This window comes from Oculina patagonica, chromosome 7, assembly GCF_052425735.1.
Source record: "Oculina patagonica isolate OP01 chromosome 7, crgOcupat, whole genome shotgun sequence".
NCBI lineage: Eukaryota > Metazoa > Cnidaria > Anthozoa > Scleractinia > Oculinidae > Oculina > Oculina patagonica.
This window is the reverse complement of record NC_135764.1, coordinates 8,827,219-8,851,877: the sequence shown is the minus strand read 5'-3', so window position 1 is coordinate 8,851,877 and position 24,659 is coordinate 8,827,219. Positions and strand designations below refer to the sequence as shown.

Below are 24,659 nucleotides of genomic sequence, written 5' to 3'. Positions count from 1 at the left end.
AATATAAAATGCACTCATTCTTAAGACCTTACGTTTCAAAAAGCAAAACCGTTTCTTTCGTTACCTTTGAGGCATAACGAACTTAAATTGTAATTATTTTAAAAATCTGATTGGAATTCCCATTGGTTCTAAAGCAGTTAGACATTTAACATTTCATGGTCTCGACCAAACACGAACACTTTACAAGTAAGGCAACAGAATGTCCCACAGAAAAGCGTATAGTAACGCTGCTTCCGGCGAAACATCCAGTAGGTGGCACCTCTCATAGTGTGGGATGAGTGGGTGAGTGGAGGTGGGGGGGGGGGGTGGGGGTGGTAAAGAACGTGAGCTAACGTCTCTCTCTGGTTGGAAGCTTAATTTAAACCTCCAGTAGGATTTGACACCTCGTGTGTCTTTCTGCGAGAGGATTCGGCAATTTTTTGACTTACTGCTTGCTGCCTGTCTTAGAATGCCCAGGGAAGTGAGTCACTACTAAGGAAGATGTATCAGATTTTCTTGCTTATTATCAAACCTTTTTGTAACAATAGTTTTGAGAACTTTATTTTACCTTTAAGATAATATTACTAAATTTTGCTTATTAGTAGACACTGACTCAGCCGTGTGCTATTCAAAATCTGCGAATCTGATTGGTTCTAGCATCGTTCTCTATTCAACAAGGACAGTCTAGCTAGTATCAAAAATCTTACCGCCCTTGCGTAGCTAATCAGATCGCGTGTTTCCTTTATACTCGGTTGGTCACTGAGTTATGCTAATCGCTGATAGAACCAGCTGTTGATGTTAAAAGGGAAGTTAGGATTCCTAAGTTTAAAATGCACAAAATTTTAGGTTTTCAACTATAATCCTTTGGGGTGTCTACTTAAATAATACACTACTCGCCTTGGCTTAGCAGTTTCTTGGTGTTGCGGATGGTACAATCACGTGGACCAAATGACGTTAAACATAGGATTCAAAAGACAATAAACAATGCTCAAGCCACGGCACAATAGCTAACTAAAGAAGGGATCGCCCAGTTATTATACTTTAAAACATAATTCTCCTAATTGAGGACAACGAGCAAGCGTTTTCACTGGCTAAGCCACTAATGAGACAGCACATCCTGAAAAACAAGTTAAGAGGAAAAAATTACATGAGTGAAGTATGGGTAAACTAATCTGAATAGCCTGTGGCCTAAGTGAACGAAAGAACCAAAGAACCAAAGAACGAAAGAACGACAGAACAAAAGAAGGAAAGAATGACAGAACGAAAGAATGAGAGAACGAGAGAACGAAAGAGCGAAAGAACAAAATGAATGAACGAAAGAACGAAAAACAAAAAAAGCAAAATGACGAACGAACGAACGAACGAACGAACGAGCGAGCGAGCGAACGAACGAAGGAACGAACGAACGAACGAACGAACGAACGAACGAACGAACGAACGAACGAACGGGAGGTATAAACAATCAAACAAAAAACAAACGAACGAGCGAACGAACGAACGAACGAACGAACGAACGAACGAACGAACGAACGAACGAAGGACGAAATGACGAACCAAACATCAACTTCATTAGCATGATATCTTGGCAGGTCTCTAGCTTGTTTCTATTAAGTACTCTGACCATTCAGTGGCCCTGCTTTTCAAAGATAACGACGACAGCTTGCGAAAGAATATGTTACGCACGCATTGAATATATAGCCGTTATACTTACAATTTGTTTATGAAGTTCCCAGTCGTCTCCAGGAAACCTTAGAACATCACATCATCCGAAATACAACCATCATCACATGCACACTTGGATGTAAGAGTAGCGCTCTAGGACGAGATCAATTGCAATTTTATAGGATGGAAATAATATGTAGGAGAAGCCACAAAGCCTGCTCGTGAAACAAGTTATCTCTCGAATTATCGATAACGGCAAAAGTGAAGGTGTGAAGTAAATTCAATAACAAAATATAAAATTAATAGTTCTTGTCTGTCCAGGCCCTAAACAGCTAATAAGTTTGTAAATCAAATTATTATTATTAAATAAGCAAAGAAAAACAAGTTATCAAGTTATTTTTCATGTAATAAGAACGAGAAAATGCACAAAGTCAGTTCGTCATGCTGTAACTGGTTACTTAATGAAATGAAAGAAATCTGCTTCGAGCTAAAACAGCCTAGTCCCTAGGCGTTCTCGGCTCAAGCGAGTCTGGGCTTCATCGTGAACGGTGACGCCACCAGCTCCCGCCCCAGGCTTCGCGCGGTCTCCGAAACAAGAGAGAACGCCTAGGACTGGGCTGCAGCCAAGGTACATACATAGGTTGAGTACATCAGCATGTAATCTTCTGTAACACCGCTCATCTCTCCAGGCAATTTGTTTTCATCACATTTTAGATTAATCCTGACAGCCCTGACAAAGGAAGTACACCTGCGGTAATACATTTGAAGAAACCTAATTTTGAAATTTGGAGCGGGTACGGGTGTAGATTTCTAGACATTAAATTTTCACGATTTGACCTAATTTCTTGAAACCAGGGAACTCAAGTTTCCATCATAACATTCCATGAAACTAACTAAATATTACCATCCGTCCCACCAATCACCTCACCACCACGCCCCAAATAATCCCATATTATTGGATTTTACGGTATACTGTTTAAAAAGGATTATATACACGAAACGCGTTGAAAAACAGAAACCGGGCATGACCATAAACAAAAAAACTAAACATGAAGGAAAAATAAAATGTACTATAAGGCATCTCACTGTTTATACTCTCTTCACTGAAAACATATAAACAAAAAACAAGAAAAAAAAGGAGAAGGACGAATGGCATTTTTTTAGCATGTATTCTCAGGCTTTTAAAGCCGCTGTGATTCCTAGCTTGGTTATCAGTAACTGAACGAATTTGTTAAGAAATATATATATATTATTTTCATGTATTTATTTTGCTTGTTGCCCTCAGGCTTACAAAAGCACAATCACAAGACCGACATAGGCATAAGCACTAGCATAAGAAAAGGAGAAGCCACGAGCCAAGCGGCCCACACTGCCGGAGCTTATCCCAGTTTCCGTAGCATTAAGCGGCTAGCATAAGAAAGCAGCGTATTAATTATTCTACCTTTTTATCGGGTTATTATCATTATTTAGGTACGGCACGAGTAAAGAGGGACGTGCGATAGCCCAGGCTGAATACAAGGATAGGCGCCACGACTTCTTTAGATTTCTCTTCAAGTAGAATCACGAAAGCGTCTTTTTTTTCTTTATGTGACTAGAAAGCCAATGATTATGGCTATTAAGCTAAAAAATAACAGCCATCCAGGGGAATAAGCACGTTCCCATCCACCTTAACACCAGTCCCCCCCTGAATGACATTAATGACACAACCTTGGCAGAACTTACGTATGGTGACTTTCACATTTCTTTTCTCTAATAAGAGTTTTGTGATAGGAGACTTTACCTCGCTTGGCTGTAAAAGAGTTGTAAGATTTTTTTTTCTGGTTTTATAAGTCAACGGCGAATCTCAGTGAAACGCACCTTTTGAAACCCGTGCTATCAACAAGTGGCTCATACATTATGGTGGTAGTTCCATCACTCTGCACTTTAAAGTCAACAACAGTGCTAGCACATGGGTGGGTATCTGCAGTACTATCAGGATCTTTCTGACACATCTTGAAGAAAAGGAAATTCAACAGTAATCTCTCGAATTCTGCCGCAAATGGCAGCATTACATATCAATTAAATTATTAAGACAATTTGTCTTTTCGATTGGTAATTCAAAGAGCCTTCGTACATTTCAAAAGTTAAAACATTCAAAAGTTTCACAGTCCATTTAACAAACTAGCGTCGGCTTTTTATGCGTCTGTCTTCTTATTGATAGTAAAGTATTGTCGAGCCGCGGCTCGTGGATCCGCAACAAACATTGACAATCTTATGACGCAATTTATCATCAATAAGAGAACAGACGCATAACAAACTGACATCAAGTTTTTTTTAGATAAAAAAGGCTAAAAGGTCAAATACAAGGTCAAATGAAGAGAAAGCATAAGTAAACTTGAACTGTTACAATCAGGGCGCAACTATAGTCAATAACTTTTCTCGCCTCCTCATTGGCTCCTGACAACACACAGTAGAATTTCATTGGTTAAAAAACTGACAGCATGCTTATCACTACCTATTTTTAATTTGTATATTTCAGTACCTCGCGAACATGGAGATCTAGAGCCGATTGCGTACTATGAAAACGATTAATGTATGTTTCCGTTTCCCCATTTACTTTTGGTTTCTTTGTTATTTTTTTAAGTGTTTATCTTTGTTAACTAAACGTACAAGTAACTTAACTAAACTTACTAAACTAAACGAATGAAAAATATATTTTAGATGATACTGTAACTACAGTCAACTTTCGCTCGGGGCGTCGTTTAGTATCCGTAATAGCAAGAGTGCGTAATAGCAGGGTGCGAGGCAAACATGTGCCTTTAACATACGTTATATAATATAGACTATGAAGAGCTTATAGTGGATCTGATAAGTAGTCGCTGGGAATGGAGGATGCGGGCTTGATAAAGAGTCTGAAGGGAAAAGGCAAAGTCATTTGTACCAACTACCAAAGTCCACAAAAACCGAGAGCGAGCCTTTTAATTGTTGTAGCATAACCCGAAAGAATTGATTAATTTTGTTATCCCTTTGAGTTTCCTTTTTAGTTCCCTAGTGACTTCCCTACTGAGTTTCCTACTGAGTTCCCTAGTGAGTTCCCTAGTAAGTTCCCTATTGAGTTCCCTAGTAGTGGGTTCCTTAGTGAGTTCCCTGGTGAGTTCCCTTTTGAGTTCCCTTGTGAGTTCCCTAGTGAGATCCCCAGTGATATCCTTTTTGAGCTCCCTAGTGAGATCCCTAGTAGTGAGCTCCTTTCTGAGTTCCATAGTGAGTTCCCTAGTAGTGAGTTCCTTTCTGAGTTCCCTAGTGAGTTCCCTAGGAGTTCCCTTGTGAGTCTTGTGAGCTCTCTTTTCGACTCTTTTGAGTTCTGTTCTGAGATCCCTTTTGCATGGTTTCCTATTGAGTTCCCAGTGAATTCCCTTTTGAGTTCCCTTTTGAGATCCCGAGTGAGTTCCTTGGTAAGTTCCCTAGTGAGTTTCTTAGTGAGTCTTTTGTACCGTTACTGATGGAATTGATGTAAAATAAACATTCCTGTAGTCTTTTGAAGTGTGTTTTGACAAACGACTAGCATTAAGACTGCAATTTTATGTTTTATAACTTATATGACAAGTTCATGGTGTACCGCTTTATCGAGAGTCTAAACAAAAAAAACTGTGATGTTGGTAACAACAAAATGTCCGTAATTTCGTAATAGGGAGAGTCCGTAATAACGGAAGTCATTTTCAGTAAAAGCTCTATTGCCACCGAGGATGTGGATTTTGTTCCCGATAGCGAGTGTAATATCGGGGTGTCCACAAGGCGAGAGTTGACCTTGACCTTAATACAATCCTGCATTATTTGTCATCGCCGTAATGCCTTAACGTTTTGCTCATCACACAGCCTGGTAGATACTTTTCATGAGTTAAACGTCTCTTTGTTAATTCCCTTTCCCAGTGGTACGTCGCTGTTAAGTTAAAATTCGTTCTTGTTGCTTAGCATGCACCTTAAAAGGTGTTGGAAAATAAAAAAGGGAATTTTCAAACATGCCAGAATGTAGATCTTATGAAACTATTACTGAAATAACTCTAAGGGACGGACCATTATTTTTTTAGAGGGGGGGGGGGGGGATGAAAAATATTGAAAAAAATTGTTTGCAGGGCCTGGAAAGACAAAATAAATTGTTTGCAAACACGATATGTATAACAAAAAATAGCAAGAATTTCGAAAAAAAATGTTTGCAGAGGTGCATAAACTAAAAAAAAAAGTTTGCAGAGGAAAATTTTTCATCCCCCCCCCCCCCCCCTCCAAGAAAATAATGGTCCTTCCCTAAGGTCAATCACATTTTTTTACGAGAACTAGCGGCTACGATGACGGTCTGTCAGCTCTTGATAATGTAGATTAAGAGGTACATAAAAGACGAAGTAAATCTATCAGGGCCGTTACCATACCTTGGCATGACCGCCAAATAATTTTGACATCTAGAAGCTCTGAAACTCTTTCTTCAACATTTTTCATAAGGTCAGTTTCTTGAGAAAAATCAATCTTGTTCAACTTGGGATTTTTTCAACAAAACCTATTTCGTTTTTATTTTTGGATTAACAACCAAAACAAAAAGAACATGCAAAATAACATCCGTATGCAGCTGACTTCGTAAGGCAAGCATTACCAATCAAAACTAGAAAAACACGACTACTTTTAAGGCAAAGTTAGCCTTGGTTCTAATTAAGGAAAGCAGTAGTCAAAGTTGCAAGAAAGACAAAAACATGTTCACAGGTGAGGTGTTTTTGTGAACGTAGAATTACTGAGCAAACAGGAAAAGTGTGTCGGCTAATCTCAGCTTGCCAAAACGCCCTTTGATCAAAACTTAAAAGTTACAGTAGATGCACATCCAGTTGGTCATGTGACGATCCATATTTTAGTAACTGAACAACAACAATAATAGCACAGGGAGATTATAGCCTTGAAATCTACTCACCATCGACCTCGAAAAACGACGTTCCACTGAACATTGAATAACACCTAAACTGGAAGCCGTGACTAAATCTTTAAAAACAAAAATTTCTTCAAAAATCATTTGAACCAGGAGCCAATGGGCTCCTGTTTGAACTAAAAGAAATGAGATCATGAGCTAAACATAGTAAAATAGATGTTTTAAAAGCAAATAGTATTTCACAAAAACGCCCTCTATGCGCTGACCAAAAGTTACGAGGAATAGAGGTACGGAATGAAAACTAAGAAATGGTTCAACTACCATAACATAAGAACAAATATTTATAAATTCAACTATGTTATCAATTTCACAAAATAAAAATCGACCTGAAGGTAAAAACAGAAAAACGAAAACAAATCAAGATATTGCCAAGAAAAAGCACGAGCAACACTAAATATAAGAGAGTTTGCCTAGACAGTTGGCAATCAACAGCAAGCTTTAAGTTAACATATAACCCGCTAACTGAAGCTAACCGAACAGCTTCAACCTCATCTAGCTGCCTAGAAAAAAAAAATACTTGGTGTTAATTACGTAGTTCATATAAGTGTTAAACAATGTTCAGTTCGTGAAAGTTTCTTTATGAAGTATTGGATGATCGTCTTTTCCAAACACCTTTAAGGCTGGGCTTCCTGTTTAACTGAATGCTCCTGTTTCTTCTTGAACGTAATAACGTTCAACGTCTTCGTAAACACTATCGTCCCCTAAATCGGAATGATCACCAGCACAAAACGAAATTTCCGAACCTTTACTCTGGGTAGGAATGATACTCTCGGGAACTAAAGCAGGCGGTGGGGTGTTTGTTCTCGGCGAACTGAATAACTCGGCTTCCTTAAAAGTCTAAATGGCTTTAAAATACATCGTTTTTGCGGCTCAGGCCTAGGGGGAGGAGGATCGGGCCATATAAATGAACCAGTTCCAGCTACAGAATCTAACTCGTGACTTTGATTTTGCTAGGCCAGGGCTCGAGCTTTCTCAGTCTGTTTAAAACCGGCAGGAATGAAACTTAATTGAAAATCTTCTTCTTCAGCAATCTAGCCAACTAACAAGCTAACTAACTACCTTTAACTTGTACAATGTGCAAGCTTTTTATGACATCCTAAGGTACGCTTTGGACGACAGCAAAGCCTTAGCCAGGTGGCTAACAACAAAGTATTCGGATGCACATCCCAAGCGTATACAGCTGACTTCCTAAGGCAAGCAAAAATTAACCAATCGAAACTAGAAAAACACGACTATTTTTAATGCAAAGTTAGCCTTGGTTCTAAAAGTAGTAGTCAAAGTTGAAAGAAAGACAAAAACAAGTTCACAGATGAGGTGTTTTTTGTAAACCTAGAATTGCTGGGCAAACAGAAAAACTGTGTCGGCTAATCTCAGCTTACCAAAACGCCCTTTGATCAAACGGTTAAACGAAGGTATTTGGCTTTATAACAATAGAGGGTAAAACATTTTACTTAATGACAATTTGAATGATTACATGGACGATCTGACTACAAACAATATTTTCGGCATGACAGAAAAAAAATTTAAATTGAAAGGAGAACAAACGCCATTTGTTGGCAGAAGAATTTTGAGAAGGACCGTGGTATAGCTTTTGAGAAGTTGTTGTTCAAGTACTCACCAGAACATCTTTGCAGCCAAGACCTTCGCTAAAATTTGTGCAGGGATTCCAGTCAAACACGTACCTCACACCCAGTGGTGACACAGTATTAATATCTTTAAAGCTAGAAATAAAAACAATCAAAGCAAAAATAAAATATTAGTCTATCTATACAGCTCAAAAAAATTCGTAAAGGAAGGTTGAGGGCAGATTTGCGATTTCAAAGGCTTATCCTGACGGAGAAAATGAAAAAAATAGGTATGGGGTCATCCCTCATATTTTTAGGATCGCGAACTAATTTTTATTTTCCCAACGGAAACAAAGTGTACTGGTCGCCTGGGCTTAACTACTGAAATATTCCTACACCACCACCACCATTCATATGGGTTAAGGCAGGACTTTATTGTAAATACGACTTCCAAAACGAGGTAAGCAACCGACGAATATATGTTCTTTGTTTTAAAAGCCACCAGTGCAAACGGAATAAACCATCTACGACTCACTACGGGACTTCAGACTGCAACAACAGTTGATTATAATTATAATTTCACATTGAACCACTACGAGACTGGAGGCTGCAGTACAAAGATGATTTCAGCACTTGCCAAACTTTACAGTGAACTACTGCGGACCACGGTCCGTGCTTTTCATGGTAATGCACCCTAATCAGGCTGGATATTTTATAGTGAGGTTTTGGTCAAACGTGACATGAAGTTAAATTATTCTAAGAGGCAATCAGATCGCTCATCTTCGTGACCTGAAAAGACGAGATTTAAAACTATCCCTTGCGATCACTCGATCACGAGAAATTGAAAAATCAGACCGTCCCATTGAACACCCCTCTGTAACAGACCTGGTGAAACCCGACCTGGTGGGTTATTTTGCCCTCCCTGGTGGAAATTTGACCTCCCTGGTACCTGGTGGTTTTCTAAAAAATCCCTGGTCAATTTTATTTCTCCCTGGTGAAGAATTGTGTTTACCTGGTCAGGAAAAAATCAGCCAAAATCTTTATAAACAAAAGAAAACGACGCGCGGCTATAACTTGATGTAAATATATAGCAAAAAGTAATTGTTAACTTTTTTTCTATTGTTTTTGTCGCTTGTTCTGCTGTCATGCACGTCTGCTGTCATGAAGAAAAAACAGATCTGTATCCTTTTCTGTATGAAATACGAGCTGGTGAATAATTCAGAGCGATTTGAACAGCCCGCGCAGCTCAAAATAAATGTGTAGAAGTATTTTTGATCCAGCTTTCTACAACATTTTATCGAATAACTACGCAGAGGATTATCAGCTTAACCGACATAATTCTTGGTGAGTATTGAGGGGCTTTTTTCCCGTCGCTTTAGCAGCCTTGAGCAGTTTGGGAGGCGTTTGTGCATAAAATGTCGTGTTTAACATTGTAGCCCGCCGACAGAATGTAATGCAAAAAATACGAAAGTTATTCAAGTTCGATTTAAGTACATACAAGATCATTCAAGCGGCGTATTACGGTAAATTTTAATTAAGCTGCCTCAAATTGTAAGTACTGTCTAAATATTACTTTGCGTAGCTTTCACCTGCATGAAATTATTGATGCCTTGCTGGAGGACTGCAGTCATCATAACGTATTTTTCCTTGCTCGCTTAATCCGAAAAAGAGACAATTTATTCGACCTGTAAAGTATATAAGCAAACGATTTTCCTATTTTGACGTCTTTATTCTTTGACCTTCTGAAAATGGAAAAACGAATAAGGGCCGGAATTTTGAACATTTTGCAACATTAACGGTAAACGGACCGTTTAAATTTAGGGACTGGTGGGGTGGAGGTGGGTCAACAGTTTCTGAGCCCTCGAAAAGGGGTGGGTTATGTAATTTTGAACTACACGTAGGGGGTGGGGCATCTTATTTTTTAACTAACTTTAAATTTATCAGTATATAAAACTGATAAATTTCTCCAAATAAACATTTTAAAAAAGAATTTCTAGCCATTTTTAGAAGGCCCAAATATAAAAATTTCCCAGGGGGAGCAAACCCCCTGACCCCCCTAGATGGCTTTTGATCATAACATCAGGTTTGCCTGTCTTTCTTCGACCTGCATAGAATCACGCTCAGCTTTTAGCCTTTTAAGAACAAAACTCCCTCTTTTACCAGTAAATTCAAACTCTTTGCAAATATGGATGATGGACAGTGGTTTTAGTTTCTGTTATCAATTTCCGTATAAAAATATGAACTCTTAAATAGTTGTTTATGAATTAATATTGCATACACAGTTTCAGTTTTCGCATATGTTTTTGTCTGGACAAAAATACGGAGCTTTGGTATTAACTGAAAAGTTCGAGAAATAATGGTGCTTTTTTAAGTTTACTTTAAGCTGCCTAGTTACATATGAAACTCCCTTCAAAACTCACGAAATGTTATTTCTGCATGTATAATTTTCAAATTATCCAGGGGAGGCATGCCCCCTGGATCCCCAGTAGGTTACATCTTCGGCGTTCATGTTTCAGATCTTTGGCGCTCCGAAGAACCATCGTTTTAAATCATGCGTATAGGCCTGCTAAGAACTGGAAAAGTAACATGCATCTAGAGGAATCATTTTAAGGCGATAACGTCAGTCCATCGCCTTATATCATAGACGGTCGCTTCTGCATGCATTGCGTGCCGTGTATGATACTCTGATCGACAACAACGTGCTAGAATAGCCCAATTTCGATATATTAAAATTCAGCCTAAAACAATAGACCTCAGGACGAGGCTCCGGGGACTAAAGTATAGAGTTTGTGGGGATTATTCCCCGGAGCCTCGTTGTGATGTCTATTGTTTTAGGCTGAATTTTAAAATATCGAAATTGGGCTATTGCAGAAGATTTCAGGAATACAACCCCGGCGACTGATTCACGTTCAAGTGCGTATTGACAGTGTAAATAGTATGATAACTCATTGGCTCATTGTGACAATTACATTGCGGATCTAGTACAGTGGTGGTAATAGAACGAAGAACGCTCGGGGATCGCAAAACGGCCCGTTTGCCATATAACGCGAATGCTTAAAAGGACTTTTATCATCACCCTTACCTGGTGAAAAAAAGTAATCAACCTGGTGGATATTTGACTTCCCTGGTCGATTTTGGTTAAAAACCTGGTGGAAAATCAGATGTCACCAGGTCTGTTACAGAGGGGTGTCATTGATGAGTCATTTATCTATCTATCTATCGATATGTGGCGTATTCAGCTGCATTTGAAATTAAATTTGCTAGAAAACAGGTTAATTTCGGCCAGTTTTCTAGTTACGTTTCGTTCAAAAAAATGGAATAAATAATTAACATTTTTAGGCCATATTCCAATAGCTGTCCATGGCACTTTCCAGCATTGGATCACAAATGCTCTTCTGATGGACTGCTTAAAATTATTTTTCCCACTACAGTACACTCGTGTACACATGCATTCTCATTAATGGCATAGTTTAGGAAATAAAAATGAAAACAATAAAACTGTAACTTACGCTGGCCTCCAACCTCCATCGATTTCCCACAAGCTGATGACTTAACCGTTGTCTTTCAGGCAGGCACAGTCATCAATCTTTCGGCAATTATCGGCAAGACTCTTCACGAAGTAAAATACAAACAGAATCCAAATAACGAGGGAAGCTTTCATTGGGTTGAAACGTTTTCTTCCCATCTTAAAATACAGCAAAATGTGAATCTCGCAAAACAACAAACTGTCTGTCGCGTGACTTGTAATCCTATCTGGGCACTTGTACAGGAAGTATTTGATGTAAACAATGGATTCATTGTTAGCATTGTTAGGGTGTAGATGCTGGGTTTGGGGGGGGGGGGGTCTAAGAAACAAAGTGCTTACTTGTGGTAGGAAGCCTGAGTACACGATTTTTTTTTCACACTCTTACTATGCATGAACCCCCCCCCCCCCCCCCCCCCCCCCCACCATTCGCAACGTCCAGCGCTGTTAATCGCTGTTTTAGAGTCTCGCACTGCCGTCCTTCGCTCAAGACCACGATTTTAATATCGGTGATCGAAATGTCAACAGGACGGGTCGAGTTGCTATAGCCAAGCCTGTCATTTTGAGAACGACAGTGACATCACCTAAGTGCCAATGGCACACCTTCCTCTCCCGGGGGGGGGGGGGGGGGGTGGACAACTCTCTCAAAGTGCAGCACCAAAGGGTATCGTTTTCGCGCAGTTTTGGACCATCTAAAATAGGGCATGGTTTGTGTACTCAGGTCGGCAATTTGGTGGGTGTGCTAGAATCTAAGGTATTTCAATTTTCGATAAATTTTTCAAATTTTATATTTCAGCTATCACTGATTTTAACACCACCCAGACCTAATAAACAGGGGGAATTCAAAGTCCTTATTAAATTTTCAGGCAAACCGAAGCAGTTTCTTCGTAGAGTCTGGTATGAAACAGGGTATCGACTTTTAGGTAAGGTCTAAAATAGGGTTGGGAAAATCGCATATAGTTTGGTCTGCAATGAGTTAAGGGAAGTTCAGCGCACACACCGCACACCCCATCTAAAATTCCGTGAGTAGGCCTTTCCTTGGGGCAATATACCAAAGTTCGAGGTATGTATTCACCCACAGTTTTAAATTCTTTAATCACATTTTAATTCATACATTCTTTTACATAGTTCAGTGACTAAATTTTTAAGGCATTCCAACAACTTAAACATTCATTCAGTAGTTCGTAGAGTGCGATCGTCCGGTTGAGAGTGGTCTCGCGACGTAAACAAAACCAACAACGAACCACATACAGAACGGCTTAATTTGACTAACAATAGACGAATCGAAACTGATCAATTACTGTTAATAAACTTTACATGTTACGTAACGTAACTTAAGTAAACTAACTTACTTAACTTGACCTAAATTAACTTACTTAACTTAACTTAACTTAACTTAACCTAACCTAACTTACTTAACTTAATTTAAATTGACTTGACTTGACTTAACTTGACGTAAAGGAATTAAACTAAACATAGAAATCCCCAACAGTCACCAAGACAGTATGGCTTTGAATCACTCTCCCTGCAAACCAAGCGTATGGGGGGAAAGTTAGCAATCTTGAAGCGCTAGATTTAGGAGTACAAAAGAACTTAAAAAAACAACACGTTTTTTAAAGATTAAATTGAATTTTTTGTCGCTACGGTGCTAAATTTTTCTGAACTTTGCTAGATATGCACTTTCGCACACGGCAGCAAGAGTTTGACGAAGATTTCATGTCAAAATGTACAATGTGCAAATTGATGACGACACAAGTGGTTGAATGACCATTCCTCCAAACCCCGGAAAAATCCGGGTTTGGCACATAAGGGTCAAGTTTGCTGATGATAATATCATCCAGACGATCATAAAAAAACACGGCAAAACAATGTTTTTGTGCTTATATATAAACTGGAATCTGTTCAAGATAAAGTTTTGCCATCATCAAAAGATTGCCGGCTCGTGTTCATGTCTTTTGGTCATTGATTTTACCTTCTGCTGAGGATGTGATTAATCCTCGAATTACACTTCGCTTAGCCGACTTACGCTGGCTACGCCTAGAACCCGCCGATAAAAAATGCTACGCACGCCTTTTTTTATGAAATGGCTATTGTACTTACATTATGAAAAATGCTTCCAGTGCTAAATCCAACAGAATTCTTAGAAAACTCCATTATCAGGAATACAGCCATCGTCACATGCACACTTGGATGTAAAGGTTGTATTCTAGAGCAAAATCAATTGAAATTACATAAGATTAAATCACAATGCAATAATAACAAAAGCTAAAAAATCCTGAAAGTCACGCGACGCAGCAAAAACTGGGGAATAAATATACAATAGCCTCCACTTGGCAAAAATCTGCAGTGATAATCGTTCGCAGACATAATCTTCTTCGAGGAGGGAACAGTTTTCCGTAAACGAAGCTCAAGGAAAACTGTTATTGCGGAACAGATAATATCTAAAGACAAATATCTAACAATTATTCTACGAAATCGCGCGGAATATAGCCTGATACTTAGCCGTAGGCCGACGAGGCCGTAGGCCAAGTTGGTTAAAATCAGACGACATTCCGCAAGATATATTGGGAAAGATAGTTGTTTTATAAATCAACAAATTGTCAACGAAACTTATTTTGCAGATTGAAAATCTGTAATTAAAAAGCCTTTTACAAGTCTTCGGAGGAACATCGCAGGATATATATCTGCTATGTATGGATGACAGAGAACGTTAACGTTTTGACCATATATGGGCCGCGCGCGCATTTGTTGAATAATAACAGTGCATAGTTATTATATGGACTCGTTCTGGAATGAAAGTCATTCCGGAAGTATAAACTATAAAGGTACATACATAGATCGAAGACCTAAGTGAGAGCCATTCTTCAACACTGCTCATCTCTCCCGGAAATTTGCTCTCATCGCACTTAAGATTAATGATGACAGACCTAAAATGTAAACAGGCGTAAAATACACAAGACCAAGGCCAGTGTAAAAAAGAAAACATTCCATTATTAAAAAAGCAATAAGCTAAGTTAAGGAGGCTCGATGTTGTTTTATAACGCCATGGATTATCAGTAAAACGACTGTCCTTTTACTATCCATAATTAGCCCTAGGGTGGTTGTTTAAAAAATGAAAATTATCCAGGAAGCCAATCTTCGATGTTTGCCAAAATACACCATAATGATCCAATATGATCAAAGTTTAATTTTTACTGGTCACTTATTCACAAAGGTTAACTTAGCAACGATTGTTCTGAAACTTCTGCGACTCCAAAAACGGGCAGCTAGGATTATCCTCGACGCCGAAAGAACAGCATCTTCTGTCAGCCTATTTAACACTTTTAAGTGGATCCCATTCTATGCAGAATCATATGTTAACCGATGTACCTTAATCTATAAACGGATAAATGGCACCACGCCAGAATATATAAACGATCTAGCCTACTCATCAGAAACTCTGATACTCATAAAAGATCAACCCGTTTTTGTAACCTAAACTTAAGTTGCCCTCGATATAAGAGGAATACTGAAGGCGGCAAGACGTTTAGTGCAAGGACAATCAAAGAATGGAACTCACTTAGCGCGGACTTAAAACGGAGCCCAAGTGTTAACTTTTTTAAGCGTTCTCTTTTTAAACAAATTTTAAATAATCAAATCCATACGCAATCATTCATGTAATTTTAATTCTTAATTGTCTTATTGTATTTAATGTTGTACATAGTTTTATCTAAATCAATATCTATTTTTAAAGTTTATACCATTGTTATATTTCCGTTATTGTTATATTTTTATGAGGGCCACAAGTTTATCAGTTTGATTACTGTCAGGTGTCACCCTCGTTAAATAAAGTCATACTTACTTACTTACTTACTTACTTACTTACTATTTTACTATTATAGTTTTTTAGTTTTCTTTTGTTTTCAAAAAAGCCTGATTTTCTCAAAATCTAGATGGATAATTTCGATATTATAAAATGTTTACTTGGCGGCACTTAGGAAAAAAAGCATACTTAATCATCCTTCAAATCCTTCCATCCCTTGAAATGATTTTGCTTTTGTTTTTATTTACGTTAAAGAGGTACTGCGAAACTTTAACAAAGGTAGTTACAGACACTCAGGGGGGATGGAATGGATATACGAATCGAACAATGAGATTAAATTAAAATTTTCAGAAATCATAGACTCAGCTGCAAGGAATATATTAAGTACGATTACCCACCAAAACAGGGTAAGATATTTTAAGGGTGACGTTAATTCCTGAGGATTTCTCCCTGTAGTTGACTATATAGTAAGGCCCCGCCCGAAAGGGGTGCTTTTTTTTAAGATGGAGGTGTATCAAATGGTAGAAATTTTACGAGTTATCCGTAGTTATTTGTTTGTTTTACAGTGCGAATACTCGAACCGGGGCAGTTGGAACAAAGTTAACCAATCACAACGTTAATTGAGAACAAAGAATGGCGACCTTTTTCGTTAACGGACCAATGACGTTCAAGAACGCAAACAATAGATTTATAACAAATTTTAAAACTCAACAACGTTGCAAATCGTTGCAGACCGCTCAGGAAACTCACCTTGTTTTTGATTGGTTAGTTTCGATCCTTAATTTTCAAGAGGTCAATATGTATGTGACCCTATTTCGCAAAAAGTGAAATCCCCAACGTTTCTATTTATTTTCTGCTCACAACACGCAACATGAGCATTTGAGACGTTCCTTGAAACTATTCCATCCCATTTGCGCGTCTTCACTTGTTGTGATAAAAGCGTCCTGCGTTATTCTTTACTGTGCTATCATCAACGAAGAGCGATTGAATTTTATCAGAAAATTTCTTCTGAAGAATTTTTCAGCCAGTGAATGCAGACTTTTGATTACGGTTAAAAACAAAACGAGCGCTAAAATTCGGTACAGTCAGTGAAAATTAGCATCGAAACTAACCAATCAAATACGAGTCAAGTTTCCTGAGAGGTCCGCAACTGTTTCAAACGTTGTGACTGTTTAAATTTTGTTGCAAATCTATTGTTTACGTTATTGGACCTTTGTTCTCAATTAACGTTGTGATTGTTTAACTTTGCTCCAACTGCCCCGGTTCGAGTATTCGCACTGTAAATGTTTGCACAACTTCTATGTACATCTAACTAAAAAAATATGCAAATAATGAAACAAACCTGGTATGGCCAGAGTATGTGACGGGCTGGTAAGTTATTTGGGTCATTCCATTGTCGTCTACTTGGAAGTCGGCCACCGACATGGCACATGGATACGATATAGAAGTATCAGCGAATACTTGACACATCTTGTAAAAAATGAAGAGAAAAATGGCGTAAGGTTCTTTCACACTAAAATGGGGGCTGGGCCCGAGTTGGGATGTCACGTGTCAAACCATAGTTAATAGAGGGAACTGGTTATGAATCTCGGTAAACATCAAAGCAAGAAACAAAGAGGCCAAGATTTAGGTTGAAAGGTCCACGAAGGTGCACATCTTTTGTTTTTCACTCATACACTATGCATGAATTACGTAATCGCAATGTTTCTATTGGTTAGTTGCATGAACTCACGTAACCACCTATTACGTTTTGCCATGTTTTGTGCACTCTCAACGCCCAAAATAGCGAACAAAAACCTACAACAAAGAACTTTGCGGGGTTTCATAACCATTTCCCTCTATTAACTATGGTCAAACTAAGTGCTGTAACTCAGTTTTCTGTCTTTTTGACATACGAACAACAGCTTTGTTTTATTCGTGAAATCCAGGGTCACTAAGCTGTTTTCTGTTTATTTTCTTGCGAGGCAGACGAATGGCGTTCAGTGTGTGAGAAAAACATAATTTATTTAACCCCTTTTCGGACGACCAAATTGAATTGCTTTATCTTTCTGTTGTAGAGGCAATTGTAATTTTCTGTTTGAGAATTTTACTATTTTTGGTACTTTATACCAGTTATCACACGATTTCTAGTATAAATTAAAACAAATAACCAGGAGTAAAACGAGTTGTTGTATTTATTAAATAAGAAATTGAAAATTTCTGTCACGCTTTGGTAATCTTCATGACAACTTTAACTTGACAACTTTAACAACTTTAACTTTAACTTGATTAGCTAATAATTCTTCATGTTAATGATGTGCATTCTCGTCCAAGAGCCGCTTGTCCCTCTTGGCCGGCAGAGCCTGGGGCACGAGGAACAAGTAGCTCTGGGAACATGTGATTTGATTGGCTAGATTTTTAACAAAGATAATTTAAATCTTTAAATTTGTTAAAACCTGGTTTGTGTACAGACTGGGCCAACGTTTTCAAATAGCCCTTATGCATGTTTACGTCAGACTGGCTTGTTTCACCATCAAGCCTCGCTTTCAAAGTGCAAACTTATAAATATTATCATGAACGAATTCCCAAAGCAGCAAAGATGAAAAGAATACCCACGTGAAAACTGCATGAAGGTGGCGAAAGGTTGCGAATAATTTGCGTAAACGAGGCTTGGTGGTGAATTTTGAGCTTATGACTTATCATGCATAAGGCCTATTTAAGGTCGCGGGGGATAGACAGTAAAGACTGCGAATAGTTTGCGTAAACGAGGCTTGGTGGTGAATTTTGAGCTTATGCCTTATCATGCATAAGGCCTATTTAAGGTCGCGGGGGATACCTACAGCATGAATAAATTCATGAAGGGAAATTTTGCTTGACCTGCATCTTTTAAAACGCTTATTTCTCAGCTGTTATGGGTGCGATTAAGCTCAAATATTACAGAGACATAAAAAAATGATGAAAGATTGTGAATGCCATCTTTTATTTGGTAGATTGCATTTAACGGCGATGTTATAGCCTCGTTAGTGCCAAATTGGGAAAAACATGATTTTGTGGCAGAGTTTGCGGAACGAGTACGAGACAGCACACTGTGATTTTGTCAAAAACTAATCAGTCAAAACCTCTAGAGTGTCATAACAGAAGCGGATTTTTTAATTTAAAGTTTGCCAGCAAGTTATGGCGGTTTAAGTGCGCAAATTTGAATTTAATGTCTTCTACCTCTTTCTAAAAGCGCTCATTTAAAATTCCGCTTCTGTTATGACACACTACAGTATTCATAGTTTACCTATCTGCAGTGGCAAGTCATGAAGTTCTGCATCCGTGCTGTATTCTCTGCCACAAAATTGTCGGAAAAGTCCAAACTTTGAGATTTCCGAAGGTGTCCCGACCTAAATACGATCATTTTGCCACGGAGAGATGTAATTATGGTAATTATATTCCACGCTTTTATGGTGAGAACAATGCGTTTTTAAAAAGGACACGATTGTTCATGCCAAATATTTTTGTGATTACTCTGAGTTGCAGAAATATTCAAATTTAAATGAAAATAAGCTCAAAGACTTCCTACAATCTATATGAACGTATATCGCTAAGTGTTGTTTTAAATTGGTTAAAATATCAAAGAAACAGGGATTTTTTACAAATCACGCGCACACGCCCATATTTTTGTCCAGTCTTAAATATCTCGTAAAGTTGTCGATGTCAGTCGTTGCACTTCGTGCATACGCTTTAAATAAATGCATAATGATGAGCCTAAGGTGTCCCCCGCGACCTTAAAGTCTTGGAAGACAATTTCTTGAAAACCATCGATTGTAGGGTATTTACATCTTGGAGAATGATTTTTTTTTTATTTCAAAAGTTATTTTGCTTAACAGTGAGTGCATCCTAGTAGTTCAAGAATATTTTACACCGGCAAAACTTAGAAGAGGGTCTGAATGGGGCTTAGTGTTAAGGGTTATTTGCCCAAAAATTTTTAAGTTTGCTGTTAAATGCGCGATTTTTTTAAATATTTACTGTTTCCGGAAAAGATACTGTTAAGTATTTGGAGGGTACTTGAAAACCCATAGTCTTTGTAATTCTTATCTGCTCTTCGAAAATCGGTAATAAAATCACTCATGAACTTTGAGCCTGCGCTATTCGTCTCCTCGGAAATCTTCGGTAGTCTTCGTTCTTCGTCTTTCATCTTCGTCAGCCGCCTGGAATCCTCGGTAGTATTCAGAAATATTCCAAAATGATCGGGAATCTTTGGAAAATGGCCGAAAACTTCTTGATATACTGAACAAAATAAAATTGGCATTTTTTGAGCAGTTTTTTTTTTGCATTCTGGATAAAATTTACTATTACAGTGATTATTTTGCTGTTAGCGTTTAAATACTTAAATTTAACTGTATTATGTTACAGAGTCAATAAATAAAGTGTTTAGTGTTATCGAGGTACCCCCGTTGAGACCCTCTTGGAAGATTTCTTGTGACGCTGTCACTTTAACCCTCGGACGTACAAGCAAACTCATACCCCCATCATCGTACAATGGGGGGGGTGGATGGAACCCCTCCCCGGAGTTTTCGTTATATTAAGGCATAGCGAAATGATTTTGCTCTGACAAGAAAGCCCTTAGCTTACTCTACAAGATGACATAATTTTAATTGGCTGTGACGTCATATGACGTCACGTGACGTCATAAGAGCCGCCATCTTGGATCCGCCATCTTGGATTTCAACATTTTCTTAGAAAGTCACAAAATAACGGAAATTGATGCAAAATCAAGCTAGAATGCTTATGGAATGTAAAAATAAACAAATCTTGCACTTTTGTTTTAAAAAACTGGAAAAAATCAAGAAAAATGTTAAAAATGACGATTTTTGGCAAGACCTGCTTGTGTATATGACGTTGCCATGGCAACGTCATATACCATGGGCACATGGTTGACATATCAAAATTTCCGCAAAGGATGAATGAACAGCTACCGAAAGTTTCAGCATTGTAGGGTAAATGCTTTTTTCAAAATTCGGAAAAAACCTTACGGGGGGGTGGCATCCACCTCCCCCCTTGTACGTCCGAGGGTTAAATCATCTACCAGAGCTGTTACCTGCACTCACCAGTGTATCTTTGCAGTCATAACCCTGGCTAAACTTTGTACAGGGATTCCAGTCGTACAAGTACCCATGTTGGGGGTTTAAATCCGTAATATTTCTAAACCTAGTAGCAAACAAAAATCGTAAAATGAATAGTAATTTCATAGCGATTGCTGTTGAGGCAGCAACAAACAGATAACCCGGGATAAAACACATGCGGGGATTGTAACCAGACACGAACACTAACACATAGGTATTTTTTTGGTTCCAGACCTCACATTAGCCAACTGCGTATTTTAAACTCAAAATGGCGGCCACAATTAACCCTATTCAGACCGGGGGGGGGGCTTTTGAGGCCCGCGCTGACTTTGATCTTTTATAACTTTTTTAAGATTTAACCAAACGCTGCCAAACTTTCTGAGTTTTCCTAAAATTTATCTGGCAACAATTTGGTAAGGTTGGATGATGCGTCAGGAACTTGACATCACCATGGCAACGGCATTTTGACAGGCATGTTTTCCCAAATTTGTAATTTTGCGTGTTTCTGTTAATAAAAATCAACTTAAATGAACCTATTTTTACATTTTTACGGGTTTAAAGCACATTTTTATTCATTTTGAGTACTTTGCAGTGATTTTGGGTGGTTTTCTGGCATTTTGGAAAAATTTTGAAATCCAAGATGGCGGATCCAAGATGGCGGCTGTTTTGACATCATGATGTAATTGTCACGTGATGTGACGTCACAATCCCACGTGACGTATACCAAAAGAAAGAGTTTCGGACGTACAATACATCCTATAAGTTTCATGGTGATTGCTTAAATATTCTGGGAGTTACATAGGGGGGCTTCCGAAGCCCCCCCCCGGTCTGAGAAGGTCCAAAAAAAGCCCGGTCTGAATAGGGTTAATTGACCTTATAGTTTCAACTTCATTTCAGGTTAGCTGTCCCATTTCAGGCCATGTGATGGTACTCTTGAGAATTAGTTCTTTCAAATTTGAATAAATCCACGTGGAAATGAATAATAATTTTTAGATAGATGTTGAATGGATATTCCAAAATCAGAAATTCGCCGAGAGGCCGGAAACCATGCACTTCAGTGTGTCTGCGGTTAGTTCCACACCGGGTGCTTGCGGTTAGCTAATTTATTCAAGTCACGAACAAAACAAATCTTGAGAACATCACATGATTTAAAATGGGCAATTTACATATGAAACCTAAAAGATCTGTTTTGAGAGTTCCGTACTCCTCTCGAGTAGAACTAACTAGCCTAGAGGTGCAGGAGGGGGGGGGGGGGGGAGGCACTCAAATATATACGGGGAGGCTTCGCCCCGAGCTCTAACCCTTACCCATACCCTTTTATATACCATCTTGCTCTTGTCGTTTTCATGTAGCGCGTAAGAAATTAAAATAATACAGCCATAAATTGCAGCTGTTCCAAATATTTTAATTACAGGCCCTTTTAAAAACCTAAATGGCAGATTTCCATACCCTTTCGTATACCTAAACTTTTGAAATCCCTACCCTTTAATATACCTAAGGTACCCCTTTAGGGCGGAGCCTCCCCGTATAGGCCATTATAGGGAGTACCCCCTTTCCCCCAGCACAGAGGCGGCGGAGCACATACTCCCCATCAGAGGGGAGTGGGGGACGCATCCTCTAACTTGAATTTCCAAAAATGTCTTAAACAGAGTCTGGTGTATCTGTAATCGATTTAGAACAATGCACAGCTTCATGTTGCTTTTTGGGTTGTTCTTTAGAAGTCGGAGAACAGAAATGTATGCTCTGAAGTCGCCGATGCCTGTCACATACAATTCTAGCAGACTGCGGGCCACTCCAAGTAGCATTTTCGGGAAATCACAAAAAAATAGTGTCTTGGGAAACCAATTTTATGCTGCGCTAGCGATGCTTTCGGCATTGGAATGTGTTGGGCCATTGCCCCCAAATTTATGTCTGGGGAGGTACAGCCCCCCCCCCCCCCTCCCCTTCCCTCCCCCCACAACTGCTGTGCTGACTTTGTAGCCAGGATTATTTGAGAATAAAACTATTTCCATGTTTATAGAGTATTCTATAGCTATGACCTATGTCCTATAGCTATGCCCCCTGTACCTCGTTCGAATTTAGCACTGGGTCAGAATTCACGCTTATTAATTGACTTATAGATTTCCCAAAAGAGCAGACATAATTGGAGTATATTTTAAGAAAAAAAATGATAATAAAAACTGTAGCTTACGCTGGCCCTTTACAACCTCCATCGATTTCCCTCAAGCTGATGATTTTCCCGTTGCTTTTTATGCAGGTACAGTCGTCGATCTTCCGACAAACTTCAGCAAAGCTCTTCACGAAGTAAAATACAAACAGAATCCAAATAACAAGGGAAGCTTCCATCGAGTTAGAACGGTTTCTCGCCATCATAACAGCAAAATGTGAATGTCGCAAAACAACAAACAATCTGTCGCGTGACTTGGTCCTAAGCCTTAAATTCCATCTGGGCACTTCTACAAGAGGTGTTTGAGGTAAACAATAAATTTGTTGTTAGCATTGTAAGAGGAGAGGGAATAGAGCTAGAGGTCATTATGCATAGGGCTGAAGTGGGCCGGGGGGGGGGGGGGAGGGATTTTTTTGAAAAATGACTGTTTACTTTTACGGCTGAGGTGAGTGAAATTATTTTGAGGAATGACTTTTTATTTTCACTGCACTTTTAGTGGCGGAGCTGCAGCGCGCAAAATACGCCAGCGGAGCACCATGGTTAAGGAAATTGGTAAAACTATGCAGCTGAAAAAATATGCTCACTCGGGCGGGTGGGAAAAGAAAGCCACAAGGCCAACCGAGCGGGGGAGGGAAATGCCATCTTATCATACCTAAACGAACGTTAAGGTTAACGTCGTCCAGTTGATATTGGGCATCTTTGTTATGGTCAATTGACAGCTGTCAAAACAAGATATCCGCTGAGCAATATCACATGACCATATCGGTGGTTCGGGTGTACAGCTTATCTAGGTCATGAGTTATTTAAGCTGACCGCTGAGCAGGTTGTTTTCCATTGTATCGCGGGCTTAAATCTTACGGTTTTGTCTGGGGGCAATGACAGGATTTTGCAAGCGCAATTTCTGCGAGTTGGCGATTTTTTCGGCTATGGATGTTGCTTGAGTAGTGAACTTTTTTATAACTTCAATTACAGTAATTTCAATGTGAGTATTTTCACAAACGTTCAAAAAACCAGAACGAAGTGTGGAGCGTCGCCTTTAGGCTTGGTTAATTCTAGATATTTAGAAGTACTTACCTCACTTCATTGCCCCTCTTCATGCCAGGCGGGTGCATTCGTCAATTTGTACTACTGCAACGTAAACAAGTGTTGTGTCCGCGCAAACATTAAGGGGGAACAATGATTTCGCAACAATCTGTTTCGGGTCAAAATGCCGAGAAGGTGGGGAGGGCGTACTGGTTAAAATTTATATACGGTGAGGCTATGCCCTGAGGTATAAACCCTTACCCCCTTCATATAATTTCTATAGAAAACGTAACCCTTTCGATTCGTAATCATTCGATAGGAAAATGGTACCCTGTGGCTTTCATATACCTACATAACGGATATTCAATCTCTTTTCTTAATGTTTCACAAGAAAAAAGCCCTTAATATAAAATACTTCAATGAATCGACTTTTCGTTGGATCTGTTAGAGCTATTTTGAATGGGCCTTTTAAATACCTAAACTATAAAAGTTTTTCCTACCTCATTGTATACAAAACTCGTGTGAAATCCCTACCCTTTTCGTACACTTACAGTCTCAAAGAGGTACCTCTATCGGGCAAAGCCTCCCCGTTAAGACCGCTATAGGGAGTACCTCCAACACAGGGCGACAGTGTTTTCTCGTTTGCGGGCCCTAGAGAAACCCTTCGTGAATCGTTCCGTGATATATTTTCTGTTTGTAAACGCCCTACAAAACACTTACACTGAAAGAATTAAGTTACCAAGTTTATTTGATGTTTGACGGAAAATTTATTTGAATAGCACTTACATTATCTTACAAATGGTTCTTGCTTAAAAATATTTTATATGACATTTTTTCTTAATTTAAGCGTCTATCAATTTAAATAGAATTTGTTTTTATCCAATGCCGCTTGATCCCATTTCTTTAATG

The 24,659-nt window shown here is 38.8% G+C and overlaps 1 protein-coding gene across 4 annotated transcripts; it reads right to left on the bottom strand.

Annotated features, from left to right (window-relative positions):
• Nucleotide 1: 1 nt before the first annotated feature.
• On the bottom strand, nt 2-22,982 carry LOC144661671 (uncharacterized). Of its 4 annotated transcripts, none has more exons than XM_078522478.1 (6): nt 22,752-22,982; nt 8,202-8,304; nt 3,499-3,632; nt 2,278-2,371; nt 1,691-1,794; nt 2-1,096 (listed from the first exon to the last, which is right to left on the bottom strand). In XM_078522478.1, exons 1-5 carry the CDS (start codon nt 22,931-22,933, stop codon nt 1,729-1,731), a joined length of 579 nt encoding a protein of 192 aa, XP_078378604.1. In that variant the 5' UTR covers nt 22,934-22,982; the 3' UTR covers nt 2-1,096; nt 1,691-1,728. The 4 variants fall into 4 exon arrangements, with proteins under 4 accessions (XP_078378604.1, XP_078378605.1, XP_078378607.1 ...); XM_078522479.1 differs by lacking the exons at nt 2-1,096; nt 1,691-1,794; nt 2,278-2,371; nt 3,499-3,632; nt 8,202-8,304 and adding exons at nt 12,750-13,196; nt 13,772-13,877; nt 14,505-14,598; nt 16,816-16,943; nt 20,546-20,645; XM_078522481.1 differs by lacking the exons at nt 2-1,096; nt 1,691-1,794; nt 2,278-2,371; nt 3,499-3,632; nt 8,202-8,304 and adding exons at nt 12,750-13,196; nt 14,505-14,598; nt 16,816-16,943; nt 20,546-20,645.
• Nucleotides 22,983-24,659: the final 1,677 nt, after the last annotated feature.

Bases quoted from the DNA above. Each gene is read 5' to 3' on its own strand.
- LOC144661671 (XM_078522478.1), bottom strand. From the start codon at position 22,933: ATGATGGCGAGAAACCGTTCTAACTCGATGGAAGCTTCCCTTGTTATT. The intron at 8,305-22,751 runs GTAAGCTACAGT...TTTTATTTCTAG, and splicing joins GGAGGTTGTAAAGGGCCAGC to CTTTAAAGATATTAATACTG. The intron at 1,795-2,277 runs GTATGTACCTTG...ATCTCGTCCTAG, and splicing joins TGCTGATGTACTCAACCTAT to AGCGCTACTCTTACATCCAA.